The 22,547-nt window shown below is 45.0% G+C and overlaps 1 protein-coding gene across 1 annotated transcript in view; it reads right to left on the reverse strand.

Annotated features, from left to right (window-relative positions):
- rnf165a (ring finger protein 165a) overlaps nt 1-22,274 on the reverse strand; it is a 38,490-nt gene extending 16,216 nt beyond the window's left edge. The window contains exons 1-4 of the mRNA XM_041198996.1: nt 22,214-22,274; nt 8,417-8,717; nt 6,754-6,879; nt 408-534 (exon numbers count right to left, since the gene is read on the reverse strand). Of these exons, the coding sequence (XP_041054930.1) occupies nt 408-534; nt 6,754-6,879; nt 8,417-8,717; nt 22,214-22,274 (615 nt within the window). The remainder of the gene's footprint in view (nt 1-407; nt 535-6,753; nt 6,880-8,416; nt 8,718-22,213) is intronic.
- Between the last annotated feature and the right edge of the window lie 273 nt (nt 22,275-22,547).

Raw genomic sequence — 22,547 nt, forward strand, 5'->3', positions numbered from 1 at the left:
TAGACAGCTTTCTCTTACTTGCCAAATTTCACCCCCTTCTCTTTCCTTTGCCCTAACTAAGGGTTTGAGACCAAAGGTATCTCCCTCCTGCTGCCATTGCTGAGGCCATCTAACTCCGCCTAGACTGGAAACTCATCCTGTGAGCTGTGTGTCTGTACGGTTCAGTTATAAACTGCCTTTACCAACTCAGCTGCGAGAGTTAAAAGGGCACTATCTTAATGAAAATCCATATATAGTATTTGTTTGTAGATACATGTTGCAGCAGCATAAGCCATGTAGAAACACATCACCACATTGCTGCCATGATAAAAGGACATGCAGCTGCTCTGACTTCACCAGGCAGGTCAACAATGGAAGAACAGCTAACATTGAGCAAAAAACCAAAATAGACCAACAAACATCCTTACCACAGATGCTGAAGCCATATTTCTGGAGAAATGATGTATTCTGGGAGTTGCCAGATAATGGTGTAAACGATGTACTGGGAGAGCCTGGTACTGAGTATGGGGCAATCCAGCCTCTACACTGATATCCCTTCAAAAATAGAAAATAGGAAACAGGAGAAAATGAGTAACTGCATCTGGATGGCTATTGCATTTTTCTCAAAACTTTCCAACTCAGTAACTCTTGCCTGGTTAAATACGAGGATGTATACTTCACATTGTGAATTCACCATGCACTGCGAACCAAATAGAGGTTAGACAATGGTTGTTTATACAATGATGGCAGCATGATCACATTGGCCCCTAATAAAAAGCCACTAATAGGTCAACACATTCATGGGTGAACTGAGAGCAAATCCAGTCAGCTTCATCACTTCAAAGTATTGAGAAAACTATCAGATCTACCTTTCAACACCTTTTTCATCTCATTCGCCTCTGGAGCTCAAAGACAAGCCTATCCCCTTTAAGTATCTCTGGTATCTCTCCTTTAGCAAAGAATTTGCCAGCTCTATACCAAAATGAAAGTGACTTTCACAAAAGAGATCTCCATACAAATATAGGAATCCTAACCAAATATGGCAATCAGATACTCAAGCATAAAAGCAGTCTCTGCACCTTAAAAAGAGCTGCTCCCCATTTATGGCAAGCGGATCCATCAATCTAGAAATATGGACAACCAGCTCATATCATTCCGAGAGGGACAAGAAAGCACAATGAAGGTGACGGAGCTGCCATGGCTCTACTCTAGTTCATACTCACTCTGTAATTTTTGAGCTATCAATTATGATTCCTCTGCTATTCCATCTGCAAATATTAGCACTTTGCGTAGGGTTTTTGAATTCACCATTTATGAATTATTTTGATTTGTTTTTGAGGTGTCAGCAACTTGGGGCTGGTTTTGACAGTATTTTTGGTGGGGTGAGGAAGGCAGGGAGTGTACAGTTCACTCACTCCCACCCTCACCATCTTAGCGCAGCAAATCAAGTGTTGGAGGACCAATTAACGGCTGTCCCACAGGAAGATGATCAATTTGCAATAGGAAGGGGAGCTTTGTGCTCAATCGGGCGTCTAGGCTGGGGCGCCCATTGGGAGGGGGGTTATGCTGTGAACCAAGAGTTGGTCACAGCCACGAATTTAAAGGATCCTTGCCCTCTCACTCTCCCCTTACTTGTCTAAAAACAGTGAATAAATTCTAATAACATTCAAATGCTGCCACCTTCACCAGCAGACACTGCTGCTACATGCGACCACTGTCCCATTTGCAGATCTTTTGATCCGCCCTTGTGTCACCTTCTCATACCTGCTGCAAATGGATCCCAAACTGCTTCTCGCCTGACTAATGAAAAATGGAGTGGACAACGAAAATTGCAGTCAATTGGGTCTTTAAAAAGCTTAACAGCTTGTTGATCACTTTTTTTCAAAATGGCAAGCGAGCTTCCAAATTCAGTGTCCACTCATCTTCTGTAATATTGGAGGCCGGCATGATGACGCTGGATTGTTGACCTGAACACATCACGCCATAAATGCATAGGAGCGGCCCACCCAATTGTGGCCAAAAAATCCAGTCAGAAGGCCATATTTATTGTGCATCCTTGGCTGTCCTCGAGGGTAGCCTTCTATACTGAACGCTTTTACAACTAACTAGTTTTAATGTAATTAGGACTCATGGCATCAGGTCAGACAAGGAAACCTCCTGCTGATTACCACAAACTGCAACCCCCACCCCCACCTCCCCACCCTCAGCTGATGAATCAGTGTTCCTCCTTGTTGAACACCATTTGGAGGAAACACTGAGGGCAGCAAGGGCACAGAATGTAACTCTAGATGGGGGACTTCAATATCTATCACCAAGAGTGGTTCAGTGGCACCACTACTGATCGAGCTGGCTGAGTTCTAAAGGGCATGGTTGCTAGACTGTGTCTGTGGCAGATGGTGAGGGAACCAAAAAGGGGGAAAAACCTCATCTTCACCAATCTACCTGTCACAGATGCATCTGTCCATTACAGTAATTGTAAGAGTGACCACCGCACAGTCCTTGTGGAGACAAAGTCCCATCTTCACATTGAGGATACCCTCCATCATGTTGTATTGCACTACCACCATTCTAAATGGGATAGATTTTGAACAGGTCTAGCAACTCAGAACTGGGCATCCATGAGATGCTGTGGGCCACAGCAGAATTATATTCAACAAGCCAGGAGATCAACCCTAGCTCAACGAAAAGTGCAGGCCAGGAGCAGCACAAGACATACCTAAAAATGAGGTGTCAAGCTGGTGAAGCTACAACATCAAACTACATGCATGCCAAACAGCGTAAGCAGCAAGTGATAAACAGACCTAAGTGATCCCACAACCAATGGATCAGAACTAAGCTCTGCAGTCCTGCCACATCCAATCGTGAATGGTCGTGGACAACGGAACAACTCACTAGAGAAGGAGTCTCCACAAATATCCCCATCCTCAATGATAGGGGAGTCCAGCACATCAGTGCAAAAGACAAAGCATTTGCAACAACCTTCAGTCAGCAGTGCTGAGGGGATAATCCATCTTGGCCTCCGCTGGAGGCCCCAGCATCATAGCTGCCAGTCTTCAGCCAATTCGATTCACTCCATGTGATATCAAAAAAAGGCAGTAGGCACAGGATACTACAAAGGTTATAGGCCCTGACAATATTCCGTCAATAGTACTGAAGACTTGTGCTCCAGAACCAGCTGGGCCCTTAGTCAAGCTGTTCCAGCACAGCTACAACACTGACAACTACCCAGCAATATGGAAGATTGGCCAGGGTATGCCCTGTACACAAAAAGCAGGTTAAATCCAACCTAGCCAATTATCACCTCAACAGTCTACTCTCAATCATCAGTAAAATGATGGAAGGAGTTGTCACCAGTGCTACCAAGTGGCACTTACTCCACAATAAACTGCTCACTGAAGCTCAGGCTGGGTTCTGCCAGGGCCACTCAGCTCCTGGCTTCTTTACGGCCTTGGTCCAAACATGGACAAAAGAGCTGAATTCAAGAAATGAGATGAGAATGACTGCCCTTTATCAAGGCAGCATTTGATGAGTGTGGAATTAAGGAGCCCTGGCAAAACTGGAGTCAATGGGAACCGGGGTAAAATTCTCCATTGGTTGGAGTCATACCTAACACAAAGGAGGATAGCTGTGGTTGTAGCAGACCAATCATCTCAGCCCCGAGACATCACTGCAGGAGTTCCTCAGGGTAGTGTCCTAAGCCCAACCATCTTTAGCTGCTTCATCAATGACCTTCCCTCCATCATAAGGTCAGAAGTGGGGATGTTCACTGATGTTTGCACAATTTCAGTACAATTTGCACTCCTCAGTTACTGAAGCAGTCCATGTCCAAATGCAGCAAGACCTGGACAACATTTAGGCTTGGACTGATAATGGCAAGTAACATTCACACCACACAAGTGCCAGGTAATGACCATCTCTAACAAAAGAGAACCTAACCATCGTTCATTGATATTCAACGGCATTACCATCACTGAATCCCCCACTATCAACATCTGGGGGTTACCATTAACTAGATACTGATCTGGATTAGCTGTATAAATATTGTGACTACAAGAGCAGGTCAGAGCCTGGGAATCTTGTGGTGAGTAACTCACCTCCTGATTTCTCAAATCCTGTCCACCATCTACAAGGCACAAGCCAGGAGTGTGATGGAATACTCTCCACTTGCCTAGATGAGTGCAGCTCCAACAACACTGAAGAAGCTCAACATCATCAAGGACAAAATAACCCACTTGATTGGCACCCCATCCACCAACTTCAACATCCATTACCGATACACAGTGGCAGCAGTGTGTACCATCTACAAAATGCACTGCAGCAACTCACCGAGGCCCCTTCAACAATACCTTCCAAGCTCATGACCTCTACCATCTAGAATGACAAGCACAGCAGACACATGGGAACACCACCACCTGCAAATTCCCCTCCAAGCCACACAGCATCCTGACTTGGAACTATATCGCCATTCCTACACTGTTGCTGGGTGAAAATCCTGAAACTCCCTCCCTAACAGCACTGTAGGTGTACCTCACTGTTGCCAGTCCTCACTGGATATAGGTGCGGTGCCAGAGGATTGGAGGTCTGCTAACACTGTGCTTTTGTTTAAAAAGGAAGCGAGGGATAGACCGAATAATTACAGGTTAGTCAGTCTGACCTCAATGGTGGGCAAATTATTGGAACCAATTCTGTGAGACAGGATAAACTATCATTTAGAAAGGCAGGGATTAATCAAGGACAATCTGCACGTATTTGTTAAGGGAAGGTTATGTCTGACTAATTTGAATTTTTTGAGGAAGCAACAAGGAGGATTGATGAGGGTAGCGTAGCTGATGTGGTGTACGTGGATTTTAGCAAGGCTTTTGACAAGGTCCCACATGGCAGACTGGTTAAAAAAATAAAAGCCCATGGGATCCAGGGGAATGTAGCAAGCTGGATACAAAATTAATTCAGTGGCAGAAAACAAAGTGTTATTGCTGATGGGTGTTTTTGCGATGGGAAGGCTGTTTCCAGTGGGGTTCTGCAGGGCTCTGTACTTGGCCCCCTGCTTTTTATAGTATATACTAATGATTTGGACATAAATGTAGGGGGAATGATCAAGAAGTTTGCAGACGGCACAAAAAATTAAACGGGCGGTAGATAGCGAGATGGCTGTAGATTGCAGAGGATAAAAATGCATTAGTCAGGCGGGCAGAAAAGTGGCAAATGGAATTCAACCCACAGAATTGTGAGGTGATGCATTTGGGAAGGTCAAACAAGCAATGGAATACACAATAATAGGGAGGATACTGAGAAGTGTAGAGGAAATGAGGGCCCTTTAAGTGAATGTCCACAGATCTTCGAAGTTAGCAGGACAGATCAATAAGGTGGCTGAGAAGGCATATGGAACCCTTTCCTTTATTAGCCGAGACATAGAATATAAGAGTAGTGAAGTTATGCTGGAACTATATAAAACATTAATTAGGCCACAAATTGACTACTGTGTGCAGTTCTGGTCGCCTCTATACAGAGAGAATGTAATTGCATTAGAAAGGGTACATAAGAACATAAGAACGTAACAAATAGGAGCAGGAGTAGGCCATTCACCCCTCAAGCCTGCCCCACCATTCAAGTAGATCATGGCTGATCTGCCCCAGGCCTCAACTCCTCTTTCATGTCATGTCCTCATAGCCCTCAACTCCCCGATGTTTCAAAAATCTATCTATCTCCTCTTTAAACACTTTCAGTGATCAAGCCTCCACAATTTTCTGGGGTAGAGAATTCCAGACATTCATACCCTCTGAGAGAAGAAATTCCTTCGCATCTCAGTTTTAAATGAGTGTACAGGGGAGTTTTACAAGGATGTTGCCAGAACTGGAAAATTGCAGCTATGAGGAAAGTTTGGACAGGCTGGGGTTGTTCTCCTTGGAACAGAGGAGGCAGGGGGGAAGATTAGATTGAGATGTACAAAACTGTGGGGGCCTGAGTAGAGTGTATAGGAAGGGCCTATTTACCTTAGCAGAGAGCTCAGTGAGTAGGAGGCATAGATTTAAAGTGATTTGTAGAAGCATTAGAGGGGAGATAAGGAAAAATCTTTTCATCCAGATGGTTATGGGGGTCTGGAACTCACTGCCTGAAATGGTGGTGGAGGCAGAAACCCTTAGCTCACTTAAAATGTGCGTGGATATGCACCTGAGGTGCTGTAACCTGCAGAGCTACGGACAAATGCTGGAAAGTGGGATCAAGCTGGGCGGCTCATCTTTTCGCCGGTGCAGACACGATGGGCCAAGTGACCTCTTTCTGTGCCATAAACCTTCTATGATTCTATAATTCTGCCTACATTATGTGGACTGCAGCAGTTCAAGAAGTTGGCTCTCTACCAAGGGAATGGGAAATAAATGCTGGCCTGGCCAGCAATGCCCACATCCTGTGAACGAATTTTTAAAAAGCCTGGAAATTGTGGTGTCTAACAATATCATGAGAATGCTTAATGCATTTGTGTCATTTTTAGTCCATATTTTAATGGAAGCATTAATCCATGGTTTTGCAGTTCCACTAAAATAACAGGCAGAGGAATGGATATGAATGCATTTGCATTTGTATAAGAATATCTCACTGCACAATTTGCATTCCTCGGCCTTCACAAAATTTTACGTTGGATCAGAGGGCAGAAAATTACAATATTAAGGCGATATCAACTCTTTGTTCCCTGGCTTGAGCACAGGACCTACTATTAACTCTCCTCCAGCCTTAACAGGACCAATCCAATAAGGACTGTGAAGCATGCCCAGGACTTACCAGTCAGTGCCTTCAGTTAGATACCTGGGCTGTGTTCCCACTGCTGAAGCAGGATGGACGTGATTGCTGAATTCAAAGCCTGGCCGAAGACGATGGGGGTAAGGGGGGGCCCTTTCCTGTGTCCGTCTACAAAATAACACAACAAAGTTGGAGAAGGAGGTATTAAGGTCAGAACAGAACCACTCAGGAAGGGCTGACACTAAATTTACCAGGAGCTCAATCACTGATGTCTACACAAAAAAATGAATCATATTAAAATAAAATATCAAGCACATCAGGGATTGGGTGGCATTGGGTGTTCAGGAAAACTGTCCTTTTATCCCTGGAGCCTTGGTTTGATGGAAACCCAGATTAATGGAAAGAATTTCTTCTCTGACACTTGTTACGAGCCTGAAAATGAATTTGAGCAGCTTCAACCTAGGTTCACAGCTGGGTTATCCCCACAATCCCACACTAGCTGATACTTATTATGGAAAGGGTGGCAGCTATATCAAAAGGCATTTGGGGTTAAATGGGTTTCTTGGAAATTGGGGTTTAAAGTGTATGGAGAGCAGAGAGTAGGGGGAGTTTATACTGCATCCTAGCTAATGCTGTTCATGATCTGGAGATTCTGGCTCTGGCACTGGATGGAGGGAGACACAATATTGAAGTTCTCCATGCTCTAACACTGCATTCCTGGCCTCAGTAAGCATAACATTCACCCAATATCCAACAAGAAAGCAGAAATGTCATAAATTAGTCAATGGACTGTGAGCTCATTATAGAACTAAGATTGAAGATTTTACATAGAAACTTTATATAATCAAAAATTACACAGTAGAAAGCTTAATTTGCTTATCTACTTTTAACCTTATCAACAATTCTCCTTATAAAGTTGGAAGATAATAACCGTTAAATAACAGCTAAATAGAACACTTTCCCACTTCAAATTCCCAGTGTCAACATTTTGCAGCTCAATTGTGAGAGCAATCCAAGTTGTGAGAACTGATTATCTGATCAGTACCTCACTGCTGTTTTCAGAATCCCAGAATCTTGCTGTGCGCAAAGTGGCTGCTGTGTTTCCTAACCACAAGTCCTTACCTTTGCTTCAGTCCAAATCTTAGAAGGGCACTTTATCTTGCATTGCTGTGATTTTTTTTCATTATCCACACCAGTTACCTTTGTGGCTTCTCTCAACTTAGTGTCAAATTACAGGGAATTCTGTGCCGTGTCCTTGACTATGGCTTCCACTGCTATCACATTTTTAGATTATCTATCTTGAGTTGTGAAGTTATTTCTTGGAAATGGGCCTAGCTTTTCCCAAAGGTGCTGACTGCCCTTTGGTACCTCATAAAAGTAACCATTTTTAATGCATAACTTCATACAGTGGGTATTGGCAAACGATTCAAGGAGTTGATCTCAGCTGGGAAACATGGACATATTTGACCATCCCTATGAGCCGTTTGAGGCACCTGCACTATACTAAAACTATACTTGACCATACTAAACTCAGCTCAGTCTCTCATAAACCATGGGTCGAACCTGGAACCTAGCAAGGTTCTGTGTGCCTCACGACTACACCACACTCACAGAGCCACTGAGGGGTCATCCTCCACATGTGTCTACTACAGTTTTACTATTTCAACAGGTGCAACATCATTGGTCATCAATGGCTTTCACATACCTGGGGAATGACAACAGCCTTCGCCGCTGGACCTCAAGCAACTGCTGGTGCAAGAGATATTGCTGGTGTAATGACTGAGGTAAGAAGGCAGGAACATCCTGGAACTGTGGGCTTGGTAAAGACGTCAAAGGCTGCTGCAGCGGCAATGCGGGCGTGGTGTGCTGGTGCGATGAAGTCAGCTGGCTGCTCAGACCTGGCTGTGATTGGACAGAGTGAGACAGAGGAAACTCGGGTTGATGAGAGAGGTGAAGTTGTCTGCAGGAAGTGGCATGAGAATGCTGTGACCTTGGGAAAGGGGCACCTGCAGAGTTAAGAAGTACCATTATTGTAGCATTACCATTCTGGCTGACACATTTACCTGTGGTGGAGGGTTGGTGGGTTGGGGTGGTGAGGAGGATGGTGTTCAGCAGATCAGAGAAATGGCATAAATGGTTAAAATGGCCATTCACACTGTCTGGCTACTCCACCAAATTTGGAGATTGGGAGAACCTCGAAGAAATTCAAGGTCTTAGATGAAGGTTTAGCAACTACCCTACTCTAGATGGGAATTCTGGCAGTGGAGTCCAACTTCCCATATTCCCACCTGGAAATCTCAATTATTATTCAGCCATTCATTGTGCTTCTGTTGCTACAAGTGAAAAAAAAACAAAAATGTATTCAAACAGTTCCAGAAATGTGGAATTGGAGAATGGGGAATGTGGAGAAACTGCAAACCAACATTGAAAATATCTGTCCTCCTTCCTCCAATCCACATTCAACGACAGCAACAACTTATATTTCTATAGTGCCTACCTATGAAATGTTTCAAGGCTCTTTACAGGAGGGTTATAAAACAAAGTACGACACCGAGCCGCATAAGGAAATATTACGTCAGATGACCAAAAGCTTAGTCAAAGAGGTAGGTTTTAAAGAGTGTCTTAAAGGAGGAAATTAGAGGTGGAGAGCTGGAGGGAGAGAGAGCTTGGGGCATAAGCAACTGAATGCACAACCAACAATGGTGGAGCAATTATACACGGGGATGTATAAAATTAGAAGGATTAGAGTTGTGCGGCTGGAGGAGATTATAGAGATAGAGAGGCAGTGGAGGGGTTTCAGCATCTTTGGCCATGAAAGTGAGCTTTCATTCCCTAAACCCCAGAGAAAACATTCTCTTCACCTGATATCTAGATAAATTTGTACAATGCCCAAATAGGTCAAACAGAAAGACCCCCTTCACTTAGTTTCGGCAGCTTGATGTCTGCTGCTTGATTTCAGAAGACAGGAGAATAACACTACGCTACACGTGACTTGGGCATTAACTGCTAAACAGATTTATTCAACGGTAAAAGAACAACTGAATAGCAGCAATGACATTGTGGATTTACAATAGTTTTTAATCTATAAGATGAGCTGTTAAACTATAATCTATCATAATAATCATATGCAGTTTTTTTTGTCTGCCTGGACTGTTTTGATTAGTTAGTTTAAGGAATCTGCCTGGTGACGGGTTTCTTTGATGGGCAGTGCCTGGGTTCCCAAGCGTTACAATAAAGTTTCAAAATATCTAATTAACCAACCATAATCCCACAGGTGCAGAACAATAGAGTTTTGCAGAACAACTTTACCAAACATAAAGCACTTGGCAAGAATGGAGTGGGGAGAGGAACCAGCAAATGGGGGCAGTAGCACGGTGGTGGGGGGGGGGGGGTAAGGCATGGGATGGAACAAATGCATGGATGGTGTGGAATGGGGGGTGGGATAGCATAGGAAGAAGGGATGGGATAGGTATAGCATGAGAGGGATGACATGGGAAGGATGGAATGGAATTGAATATGGATCTAAATACCCTGGCAGGAAGGATTCGAAGTTGGGGGGTTGGCAATGAAGGTAGGGAGAGGGGAATGGCATGGGAGGAGAAACATTTTGGTGGGGAGGGTGGGATGTTGGGATCAGGTTGTTGGGGGAGGATGGCATGGGAGGGGGAAACACCATGGGATGGGGAATTAAATTAGTACCATTGCAGTAAAAATACTAACTGCATTGCAAATGTTTCTTGAGTCTGTGAGCAATACATAATATGCAGTCGTTCTTTTTATAACAGCCTCTATAGAAAGCACGATTACTTCATTCTGCAGGCTTAGACAAACTCTCCAAGTTGAGTAAGACTGATAGAGAAATACTTTTAAAATAATTTGATCAGGGTCATGTGGATGGAGACAATTACCAGGAGAGTAAATGGTGAAAAAAACATGAGAAGAATGCCACTCAGCAGCAGCTTAACTCAGCTGACCATGAGTTGGAAATGTGCGTGTTCAGTCCACCCTAGGGTTGCATTCATAATCTAGATTGGCATGCCAGTGCAGTGCTGAAGGAATGCTGTATTGTCAAAGGTGCTTTGTTTGGTTAAACTGAAGCCCCACTTCCTTGCTCTGTGTTTACGATGGACATTAAATATCCCAAGGCATTTTTAAACAAGAGTAGGAAATTTTCCTTATGTCCTGGTCAATATCCTTCCCTTGAACATCATCAAAAACAGATTGACTCATCATGGCTTGGGGGAATAATGCTGTGGGGACAATGGCTTCCACATTTCCCTATAACAGTAACTTCCCTTCATAACAGATAAGTCAATGGGACATTCCTTGTAGAAGTGATGATACATGGGGTGGAATCTTCTGTTCTGGAGACTAAGTCCGGTGGTGGGAGCAGAAGTCAGAGTAGCTTCTGATGGGGAGCGGAGTGGCTGTTCACGCGAGAAATTGCGCTGTTCACCTCATTATTTATGCATCTGCGGTAGGAGCACATTGAATCTCATGGCAGGGTGGACAGGAAGTGGTCTGCCCCATCATCACCTCATAGGCTTCACCGTCCAGGTGCCATGTTTAAACGGCACCTGGTCAGCCATTCACTTGCTGCAGGTCAGGACCTCTGGATTCTGTTAAAACTGTCTAGGAGAGGACAGTAACCTTTGGCCCAATGGTTCAACGATGCCTCCCTGGAGATTCTCCTCCAGGCCAATGAGGAAAGGCAGGAGGTCCACTTTGTGAGGGATAGGAGCAGGAGGTCCTCATGTCTGACCATGCCGGCCTGGGAGGAGGTCGCTAGGGAGGTGAGTGATGCAGGGTCCAAAGTGCTGCAGTGCAGGAAAAGGATGAATGATCTCATCCACTCCACCAGGGTAAGTCCAACTTCTACTCACTGCAAGCTCACACTCTCATAAGGGCATCAGGCAGTCCAAGGGTTACAGGCTACAGGGATGACATACACGACCAGCAGATGGCTCATCAGCATTCTATGTGTCACAGCCACTTAAAGCTCACCATCTCATGTGAACCCCAGCACAAACAGTCTCTTAATCCCTTACTGGGGAGGGCTCAACACACACAATGGGCATGCAAGTTTCTTAACTGCTCTTTCACCTGTAATGCTCAAACTCAATCTACCTGGCTTAATGCAGGAGAAGAATATTAATAACAAGCGAAATAGAGCCAGGACCAGAGGGGTCAGCCCAGAGCTCAGGCCCCTCACCCCATTCGAGGAACAGGCTGCAGAGCTGGTAAGGGAGGACACTGACCATGCCTGTGTGGAAGGCGAGATCAGCCTCCCCCAACAACCAGTAAGGACGCATCCATTATAAAGCGATAACATGCAGACAATGACTGGGAGTGATCTATAATATGAGCTTGCCTAGTCAATCATTAATTCTCTCTTCTCTCCATTCCAGATACCAACAAGAGGGGGAGATCATCGTCTTCCACAAAAGGAAGCCCCAGTCCCCAGGCTATCCCATGCCTGTGCAGCCGTCACTGCGTTCACCTGCACCCCCCCAACAGTGCAGATACACACACCTTGGCAGGACCTAGTTCTAGAATAGGCTCAGGTTCACAATCTAGTGATCACCTCACAGATACAGGTCTGCAGCAGGCGGAGGCAGTGTCAGCCAAGGTCTCTGATACTCAGAGGACTGCTGGAGACCAGGCCCCTGCTGAGTCCGAGTGCAATGACGAGCCTCTGCAGTCGGCCCTAGGACAAATGTTGGAAATGCAAAGACAGGCAGGGGAACAACAGGCAGGGTTGTCAGAGGCCATCAACAGAATGGGACAAAGGATGGAGGAGTCCATCCACATTCTCTCTGATGTCATGGCTCCGCATGCGAGCAAATCAAAGTCTCCATGGGAATGGTGGCGGCCACCTTGGAGACCCAGGTCCAGCAGAACACACAGTTTCTGCCAGATTTGCGCCCGCACCTGTATTCCATCGCTCTAGCCATGGGTGCATTCCAGCAGTGGCTATGCGAGAAGGGGAGGGGCACTTCGACCTTCCTCCAGGTGCCCCTTCTCCTCAATGAGTCAAAGAGGGGCCACCTGGCACCCACAGAGAGGAGGGGCACCAGCTAGGCACCCCGGGGTCATCACCCAGGACACTCAAAGGGTGCGCTGCCACTCCAACCCCCTCTGCCAGTGATCCCAACACTTCCAGCAGGTCAGACCGAGGAGGGTGCACCTGTCCCAAAGCAGGAGACTCTTAGGAGACCGGGGCCTTCAAGGCCTTGGACCTCCAGAGGACAACCACCAAAGTCATCTCAGACAATAGGGCATAGCAGTCAGCAGGCTGCATCCACCTCAGATGAGGATGTTGAGGCTGTATCTAGAAGTAGCGGTAGGGTTAGAAAAATTGAAAAGTATTGAGTGCACACTAGTGACATGGGTGTTCAGTCATTGTATATACTTTGCACTTTTGTAAATATATTCTGCTCTATTCCTCCTCCAAGTCTCATGGTTTCGATGTGACATTCCACATGCATTCAGGGGTCAAACATATACCTCCCAAAGAAATCCCATCTGGAACTTCAGTTGTATTGATCCCAAACAATCTCACCACAGAGAGCAGCCTTAAATTCCACATCTGCGCCATCAGCAAAGGCACATAATCTGTGACCACGATGGCTGTCACCTGTCACCCTTAAATCTCAGGCAGCCATCATTTGGGCGTGGGAGAATCACTCATCAGACTTATTGATTGTCCAATTGCTGTCGCAGTGATCTCTGTATTTTGTGGATAGCAAAATTAGTTGACGTTATTAACAATTCCATCGTTTCCCCAGTGCGTAGCTTGCAACGGTGTTTAATTTATGAGAGTGAGTATTTGGAAAAGGTAGTATTAAATGTAAAATGCCTCAGGCTTCCATGCTTCCCTGCAGCTTGTATTTGTCCCCGTGCTTACGGCTGAATGTCCGTCAACGCGTAGTCCCCACTCTCCTCATGCATGACGCTGAACCAGGGAAATAAGGATCACTCGGGAAAATCTCAAATGTCTGCAAGAGGAGTTTGAGTGTGAGATGTCAGGGGTGTGTGCTCATCTTGAAGAAGCAGTTCAGAGAAGGTTGAGAGGTGTGTGCATTAGAGGTGGTTCAGAGAAGGTTCACTCAACTGATATCTGGAATGGGAGTTGATCCTGTGAGGAAAGGTTGGACAGGCTGGTCCTATATCCATTGGAGTTTAGAAGAATGAGAGGTGTTCTTAGTGAAACATCAAAGATACTGAGAGGACGTGACAGGGTGGATGCTGAAAGGATGTTTCCCCTTGTGGGAGAGACTAGAATAGGGAGCGTGGTTTAAAATAAGGGGTCTCCCACTTTTTTTAAATTCATTCACGGCATGTGAGCATCACTGGCTAGGCCAGCATTTGTTGCCCATCCGTAATTGTACTTGAGGAGGTAGTAGTGAGCTGCCTTCTTGAATCACTGCAGTCCATGTGGTGTAGGTACACCCATAATGCTGTTAAGGAGTAAGTTCCAGTATTTTGACCCAACAACAGTGAAGGAATGGCAATATTTTTCCAAGTCAGGATGGTGAGGTACTTGGAGGGCAACTTCCAGGTGGTGGTGTTCCCATGTGTCTGCCACCATTGTCCTTCTAGATGGTAGTGGTTGGGGTTTGGAAGGTGCTGTCTAAGGAGTCTTGGTGAATTCTTGCAGTGCATCTTGTAGATGGTACACACTGCTGCTACTATACGTCGGTGGTGGAGGGAGTGCCTGGATGGTGTCAAGCTTCTTGAATGTTGTTGGAGCTGCACTCAACCAGGCAAGCGGAGTGTATTCCATTACATTCCTGACTTGTGCCTTGTTGATGGTGGACTTGCTATGGGGAGTCAGGAAGTGAGTTACTCAACACAGGATTCCTGTCCATTTCAGTATCTGGTTAATGGTAACCCCAGTGGGGATTCAGCAATGGTAATGCCATTGAATGTCAAGAGGCAATAACTAGATTCTTTCTTGTTGGCGACGGTCTTTGCCTGGCACTTGTGTGGTGCGAACGTTACTTGGCGCTTCTCAGTCCAATCCTGGAAATTGTCCAGGTCTTGCTGCATTTGGGCATGGACTGCTTCAGTATCTGAGGAGTCACAAATGGTGCTGAACATTTTGGAATCATCAGCGAACGTCCCACTTCTGACCTTATGGTGGAGGGAAGGTCATTGATGAAGCAGCTGAAGATGGTTGGGCCAAGGACACTACCCTGAGGAACTCCTGCAATGATGTCCTGGAACTGCTATGATTGACCTCCAATAACCGCAACCATCTTCCTTTGTGCTAGGACAGAGATGAGAAGAAATGTTTTCTCTCAGGGGCTCATGAATCTTTGGAACTTTCTTCTCCAGAGAGCGGTGGAGGCAGGGTCAATTAATATTTTTAAGACAGAGGTAGATAGATTCTTGACTAACAAGGGAGTCAAAGATTATCAGGTGGAATGTGGAGTTGAGGCCACAATCATCTATGATTGTGTTATTATTGAATAGCAGAGAAGGCTCGAGGGTCTGAATGGCCTACTCCTGCTCCTAGTTCACATACTTGTACAAACCGTCTCATTACCAGTTACTTTTTGATTATTCATTTACAGGTTGTGGGCATCACTGGGTATTTATTGCCCATCTCTAATTGACCTTGAGAAGGTGATGGTGAGCTGCCTTCTTGAACGGCTGCAGTCCATGGATTGTTGCTTAGTGGTGCTTCACTTTATCCTCATGTGAAGGCATTGCACACAACTCGATATGGAATTCATTGTAAGACAGTGCACTCAGTGCACGTGAGCTACATGGAAAGGGCAGGCCTTGTGAGCTAGACAATGTTGAGGACCAACACGCTCTAATAGCGATGCTTTTGCACATCTCCCAAGTCCCCAGCAGGGTACATGAGCGAAGAAGTTGTCATTGACTGATGTGTCAGTACAGACTGGGCCACATTTCTCCATAATGCAAAGGTCATCCTGAAACTTGGCAATCTTCCAACAAATGCAGCTGAGCTAACTGAATGAAGACTTGGTGTTTGATGAGAGGGGAGTTGGGGGAAGGATGTGTTTGTTCCCTTTCTCTATCTTTATCGCCCCATAGGAATTGGTTCTTGCTCTACCACAGGGAAAGGAGCTAGCTGTTTGGTGAGTATCTGGTAAGTTCTATTCTGTTCCTAAGGTTTAAAATAATGTGTAAATTGGTAGTAAAGTTAATAAAATATATAAGAAAACAACATAAATAAGTGATTAATATAATTAAGTAATTATTTGAAACACATTAAGGATGGCAGGACAGGTGATGTGTCAAGGCTGCAGCATGTGGGCACTCCTGGGTAACATTGTGATCCAGGGCAAACACGTCTGTAGTAAATGTTTGTGGCTTGAGAAACTTTGGCTCAGAGTCACTGAGCTGGAGGCTGAGCTGCAGACTCTGCGACACATCAGGGAGGGGGAAAGTTACCTGGATACTTTATACCAAGAGGCAGTCACAACACCTAGGATAGGACTTTCTGATTTGGTCAGTGGCCAGGGAAAGGAGGGTGTTACTGCGAGTGAGGCAGGTAAGGGGACCCAGAGGGCAGGAGTCCAGGAGTGTGAGCCTCTGCAATTGTCCAATAGGTTTGAGGCTCTCTCAACTTGTTTAGATGAGTGCTGGGGGTGTAGGGTGGATGAGCAAACTGACCATGGCATGGTATAGGAAGTCATTCAAGTTGGGGGAGCAAAAAGGAACATAGTGGTAGTAGGCGACAGTGTAGTGTTCTCTGTCACAAAGAGTGAGAGTCCAGACAGCTGTATTGCCTGCCCGCTGCCAAGGTTCAGGACATCTGCTCAGGGCTGAGGAGGAACTTGGAGTGGGAGGGGGAGGATCGAGTGGTTGTGGTCCATGTAGGTACCAGTGACATAGGCAGGATGAGGAAGGAGGTTGTGCATAGTCAGCACGAGGAGCCAGACACCAATTAAGAAGCAGAACCTCAAAAAAATAATATCTGGATTATTAACTGAGTGATGTGCAAATTGGCATAGGACAAATAAGAGAAAGGAAATTAATGCATGGCTCAAAGACTGGTGTGGGAGAAGTGGGTTCCAGTTTGTGGGGCACTGGCACCAATCCCGGGGAAAATGGGATCTGTACCATTGGGACGGTCTACCCCTCAACTGTGTTGGGACTGGTGTCCTCAAGGTCTGCTTAACTAGGGAAGTGGAGAGGGTTTTAAACTGAATAGTGGGGGCAAGGGATCAAATTTGGGAAGATGTGGCAAAGCAAAGAGTAGGGATAAGAGAGAAAGGCATTAATATAAGAAATGATAAACAGGACATGACAGGAAGGGACAAATTGTACAAATCTAAGAATAAATCAGCAGATAAGACTAGACGCTACAAACATAATAAAAGACAAAATTAAAGGCTCTGTATCTAAGCACATAGCATTTGAAACAAAACAGATGAACTGATAGCACAAATAGAAATAAATAAGTGTGATCTGATAGCCATTACAAGGACATGGCTAAAGGATGACATGGATTGTGACCTGAATATTGAAGGGTGTTTGACATTTAGGAAGTACAGGAAGTTAGGAAAAGGTGTTAATCAATGATGATATTAGTGCATTAGAGAGGGATGACCTAAATTCAGGAAACCAGGATGTAGAAGTGGTTTGAGTTGAGATGAGAAATGATAAAGGCAAAAGTCACTTGTGAGAGGGGTGCACAGACCCCCAATTGTAGGACAGGGTATAAAAGAAGTGATAATGGGAGCTTGTCAGAAAAGTACAGCAATAATCATGGGGGATTTTAATCTACATATAGACTAGAAAAATCAGATGGACAAAGGTAGCATGGATGAGGAGTTCATAGAATGTTTTCGGGATAATTTCTTCGAACAGCATGTTCTAGAGCCAACCAGAGAACAGGCTATACTAGACCTGGATTTGAGCAACCAGATAGGATTAATTGATAACCTCATAGTGAAGGTACCCCTGGGTAACAGCGATCATAATATGATTGGATTTCACATTTGTTTTGAGGGAGAAATTAGTGCGTCTAAGACAAGCATGTTAAACTTAAATAAGGGCAATTATGAGGGCATGAAAGCAGAGCTAGCTAAAGTGAACTGGCGAATGAAGTTAAGGAATATGTCAATAGAGGTTCAGTGGCAGACATTTAAAGGGATATTTCAGAATACGCAGAATATATACATTCCAATGAGAAAGAAAAATTCCAAGAGGAGGGCCCACCACCTGTGCTCTTTGAGTAGGGTGATGAGAGCCATGTGCAAAAAGCCTCACTCAGACCCTTTTCCATTTGTCTCCACTACCCTCGAAACTCTACAGAGAGAGCATTGCCTTGGCAGCAAAGAAAGTCTAGCCGCATGATCCCTCGTCAGCCATGACCATTCACCCAGGAGGATGGAGGTTTCAAGTCATGAGTTGGATGCCCTCCACCAGCCAAACCCCTTGGAGGCAGTGCACCTCCCTCCCTCCCTTCATCCCTGCCTCTGACTGAAGCCAATGGTACAAGGCACAGGATGAACTCTATCATGAGACCCATGAGTCAGCAACAAACCTAGAACTCCACCCACCCAAAAAGACCCTCTTCCCACCTCGAGGGATTTCACTGACTGACTAACTGTGTGGTCAATATCAGTTTGGAAAAATAGTGTGTGTCACCTTTCAATCTCACTGCTGTTTTCTACCCTTCCCCTGGCACCCACCAACTTCAACCATCACCACAGACCCACCCAATATCACCAAGCCTCTCCCCTCCATCACCCTTGAACCTCCACATGTCTTCCCTCCCCTCAAAGCTGACACCCATGCCACCCTGACCCTGCCCCCTCACATTTTCCAAGCCATCTGTCTTGTTTCCCTCCATCATTAACCCCCGATTTAATTCCAAATTTTTATTGAATTTAAATTCCACCATCTGCCATGGCAGGATTCAAACCCAGGTCCCCAGAGCATTACCCTGGGTCTCTAGATAACTAGACCAGCAACAATACCACTAACCATTGCCTCCCCAACATGGCAGATGAAATATAAGGTGGAAAATGTGAAGTTATCCACTTTGGTAGAAAAAACTGAAATGCAGAGTATTTCTTAAATGGTGAGAGATTGGGAAGTGTTGATGTCCAAAGAGACCTGGGTGTCCTTTATCATAAGTCACTGATCGCTAACACGTAGCTGCAACAAGCAATTAGAAATGCTTTGTCGGCCTTTATTACAAGAGGATTTGAATACAGGAATAAGGAAGTCTTCCTGCAGTGGGGCCTTGGTGAGACAACACCTGGAGTATTGTGTGCAGCTTTGTTATCCTTACCCAAGGAAGGATATACTGGCCATACAGGGAGCGCAATGAAGGTTCACCTGACTAATCCCTGGGATGACAGGATTGTCCTAAGAGGAGAGATTGAGGAGACTGGGCCTGTATTCTCTAGAGTTTAGAAGAATGAGAGGTGACCTCATTGAAGTGTACAAAATTCTTACAGGGCTCTGCAGGGTAGATGCAGGAAGGGTGTTTCCCCTAGTTGGGGGGGTTCTAGAACCAGGGGACACAGTCTCAGAATAAGAGTTAGGCCATTTAGAGATGAGGATTTTTTTCAGTCAGAGGTTAGTGAATCTTTGGAGTTCTCCAGCCCAGAGGGCTATAGAGGCTTATTCATTGAGTATATTCAAAGCAGAGGTTGACAAATCTAGAAACCAATGACATGAAGGGATATGTGAATAGTGTGGGAAAATGGAATTGAGCTAGAGGATCAGCTATGATCTAGTTAAATGGCAGAGAAGGCCTGAGGGGCCGAATGGCCTTCTCATGCACCTACGTTCCTATGTTCCTATGTTCAATGCGAAGTGCAGATAGAGACATTCGCTAGGGGAATTGGTAATAGAGAAAGTCATTGTAAATAGGAATAGAAGCAAATGGAGGAGTGTGGATAGAGATAGCAGATGACAGTGTGAATGGAGACAGTCACTTTGGCAGATGATTTTTATTAGCTCCCTCCAGAATCCCATTAACATAAGAACATCCCACCTCTTTTGGTCCTTTGGATCTGCTACTTTTAAAACTCAAATGAACTTGAAAATATGTGGCCCCCTCCACATACTCTTAATTACACCAGGGTTATGAAATGGGGTAGGTAGGCTAGGACCCAGTTAAAACAGGCTCAGCATCAGATTATCCAACAGGGCTTATTGGGGCCCAGCCTCTGCCTGTCAAGGCCCTTGGCATGACGGGGAAGGGCAAGAGTGGGTACAGTATCAGGATATAAGGAATTCCATGTGTCTAAGCTCTCAGATGAGCCTGGCATTGGATTCTCAGTCAATGGGCAAAGAAAGGCCCTACCTGGGGATTCAGGCCATGATGGTGTACTGGATCCACAAGGAGGAGACAATTGAGTTATTTATTTAAATATTTACTATACCTCCTTACAGAGTGGTCCCCTTAGTGCATAGTCTAATTTTTTTGAGAGGCTCCCTGACATGTTATGCCAGAATTTGTGGCTTCTTCAGTAGGTGGGTGCCCTAGAAATGGCTTCTAAGTGACAAGGGTGCCCACGGTGATAGGATAATTAACCAGGCCCTGGTCTAATTACCATTCTGCTGTTCTTAAAACATGCCTATCCTTACCAGCTGCAGAAAATACTTGTGCATAGTTCTAGTCACTCTGCTAAAAGTGAGTTAAAAGCATTCCATAGGGAGCAAAGAACAGATATAGGAAATCTTTTTGTGCCACTTCCTACTCACATCCTGTGTCATTCCTTGCCCCCACCATATTGTACCAAACCCTGTCTTTATCCACTGTGCCATTTTCTGCTCCCAACACCTGTGCCAAAATCCTTGTCCTTATGTAATGTGTCACTTCCTGCCCCAGTACGTTGTCATTTCCTGTCCTGTGCCATAGAGAGAAAGAGAATTAAGTGCAAAAAAAATCAAACCCTCACAGGTGAACTTTCCTGCCATGCACCAGATTGTCCTTCATGCCTCCTGACAGGAATTACCTGACATCTGCTCTTTGCCCCACTTGGCGGCTGTTTGGAAATTCCCTGTGTTGGAAAAACACTGCAAGCATTCAATGGGACACTATTTATATTTTTGCTTCATGCACTCATTAAGAAAGAATCAAGAGCTCCTCCAACGACCCTCAAAAGAGCCTCATATGTGAACAGCAGCAATGAGAACTGAAGGTTCCAGACTAAATTATTAAAGATCTGCCGAGAACAACGTTTCAAAAATCAAAGAAAATAAGTAAAATGAATACAGAAGGTGTGTGTGTGTGTGTGTGTGTGTGTGTATGTGATCATAGAAGACAAGAATCCCATTAAACAAAGGAAAACAGAAAGATGAGGCTGAGAGTTAAATAAAGCCAGCTCTCCTGGCTGTTCGGTGAGTAAATCCCCCATGTGGTGTCAGCTGTGCTGTTCAGAAAGCTCTCTGCCTCAATCTCAGCTTCATCTCCCTCAGGGCAGGAGTTGGAGTACTGCGATTGGACTCAGTGCTCCTGGGTTAAAGAGAGGAAAAGTCAGCCAGGTTCCCACTCATGAGTAATCCTTGCTGGCAACTATACCTACAACCTCAGCCGAGGACAAGGGCAGGTTTGGCTTTGGGTAGTTCGATAACCTGCCAGCACTCAGTGTCAAGATTCACATTTAAAGGATGCCAACATTGGTGAGGCCCTTGGAAGCATCAGCACCCATCTTCAGAAAATGTGTGGAGGAAATCAGAGTGGGAGGAAATAAAGTCAATGAATTTTCAAAGGTCATTATATTGTAACAAGCTGACAGCTACACAGGTAGAAGATGGTTTTGTCATAATGTGAAGAAGCCTCTGTCAGACCAGAAACACAAATAAAAGTCAGATAAAGTGCGGGTCTCAATTGGCACAGAAACCATAACAATTATTCATTCGTCATCTTGCAAATGCAGAAAGTGAAACAGACCAAAGGAAAAAAAGCAACAAAGCAGATAGTATCAGATCAGTATTGGTCTGTTAGTACATCACATGGAGCAGATCAAATGCACAGCCGGGAACGTGTGCTGTTAAATGTGCTCGACAATGGGAAAAAGGCAGGTACTTCTCTGAGTAGAGGAGTACACAAAGACAGCCAAAAACCTAGAGTACAGCACTTCACACAGCACTACATCCATACATACACATAGGTGCTAAGAGAAAAGTGTCCTATAAACTCTATAATACTCAGATTATAAGTAAATGAATTGTACAAAGACCATTCTTCTAAGGTGAAAATAAGACAGACTAACAAAGCACGATTCCTACAAGTCTGATGTTAATGTATCACACACGGTTCAGCACCGCATGCTTATGTAAACAAATACCAAGAATGCACTGAGATTTATAAATCAATATTTCCCTGCAAATTCAGTAACAAAGAAAATCTAATCTGTGTCGCAGAATTAACATGAGGGCACATATTAGTCACAACACAGTCAATATGATTAGCAAAAGTGGAAACAATATCAGCTGTCATGTAAAGAAGGGAAAAGAAGGTTTTTTGATAATTTCTTTCCCCTGAAGGTAGTACCTCTGTTGTTCACAGATCCAAAAACTGGAAGAACAAGATATCCGACATGAACTAGCACCATCCTGGAGTCTTTGTTGCTGACGGCCGCTGAGACAGATGGCCCATGGAGCTGCTGCCCTCCAATCCCCTATATACATTCAAATGTGGAGCTGTGCCTGCAGCTGCCTCTCATACAAAGAACAGCAGGGCAATCAAGAGCACTCATTATCCAGAGACTTTATATCCTGTGGCACTCCAGCCAGCCAATCGGGGGTTACTGACCCCATTGTACTTGACACCACCCCCCCCAGCCCACATGAACCCCTCTCCCCTTCCCCCACAGACACAGCTTTCC

Source organism: Carcharodon carcharias, chromosome 1 (assembly GCF_017639515.1).
Source record: "Carcharodon carcharias isolate sCarCar2 chromosome 1, sCarCar2.pri, whole genome shotgun sequence".
NCBI lineage: Eukaryota > Metazoa > Chordata > Chondrichthyes > Lamniformes > Lamnidae > Carcharodon > Carcharodon carcharias.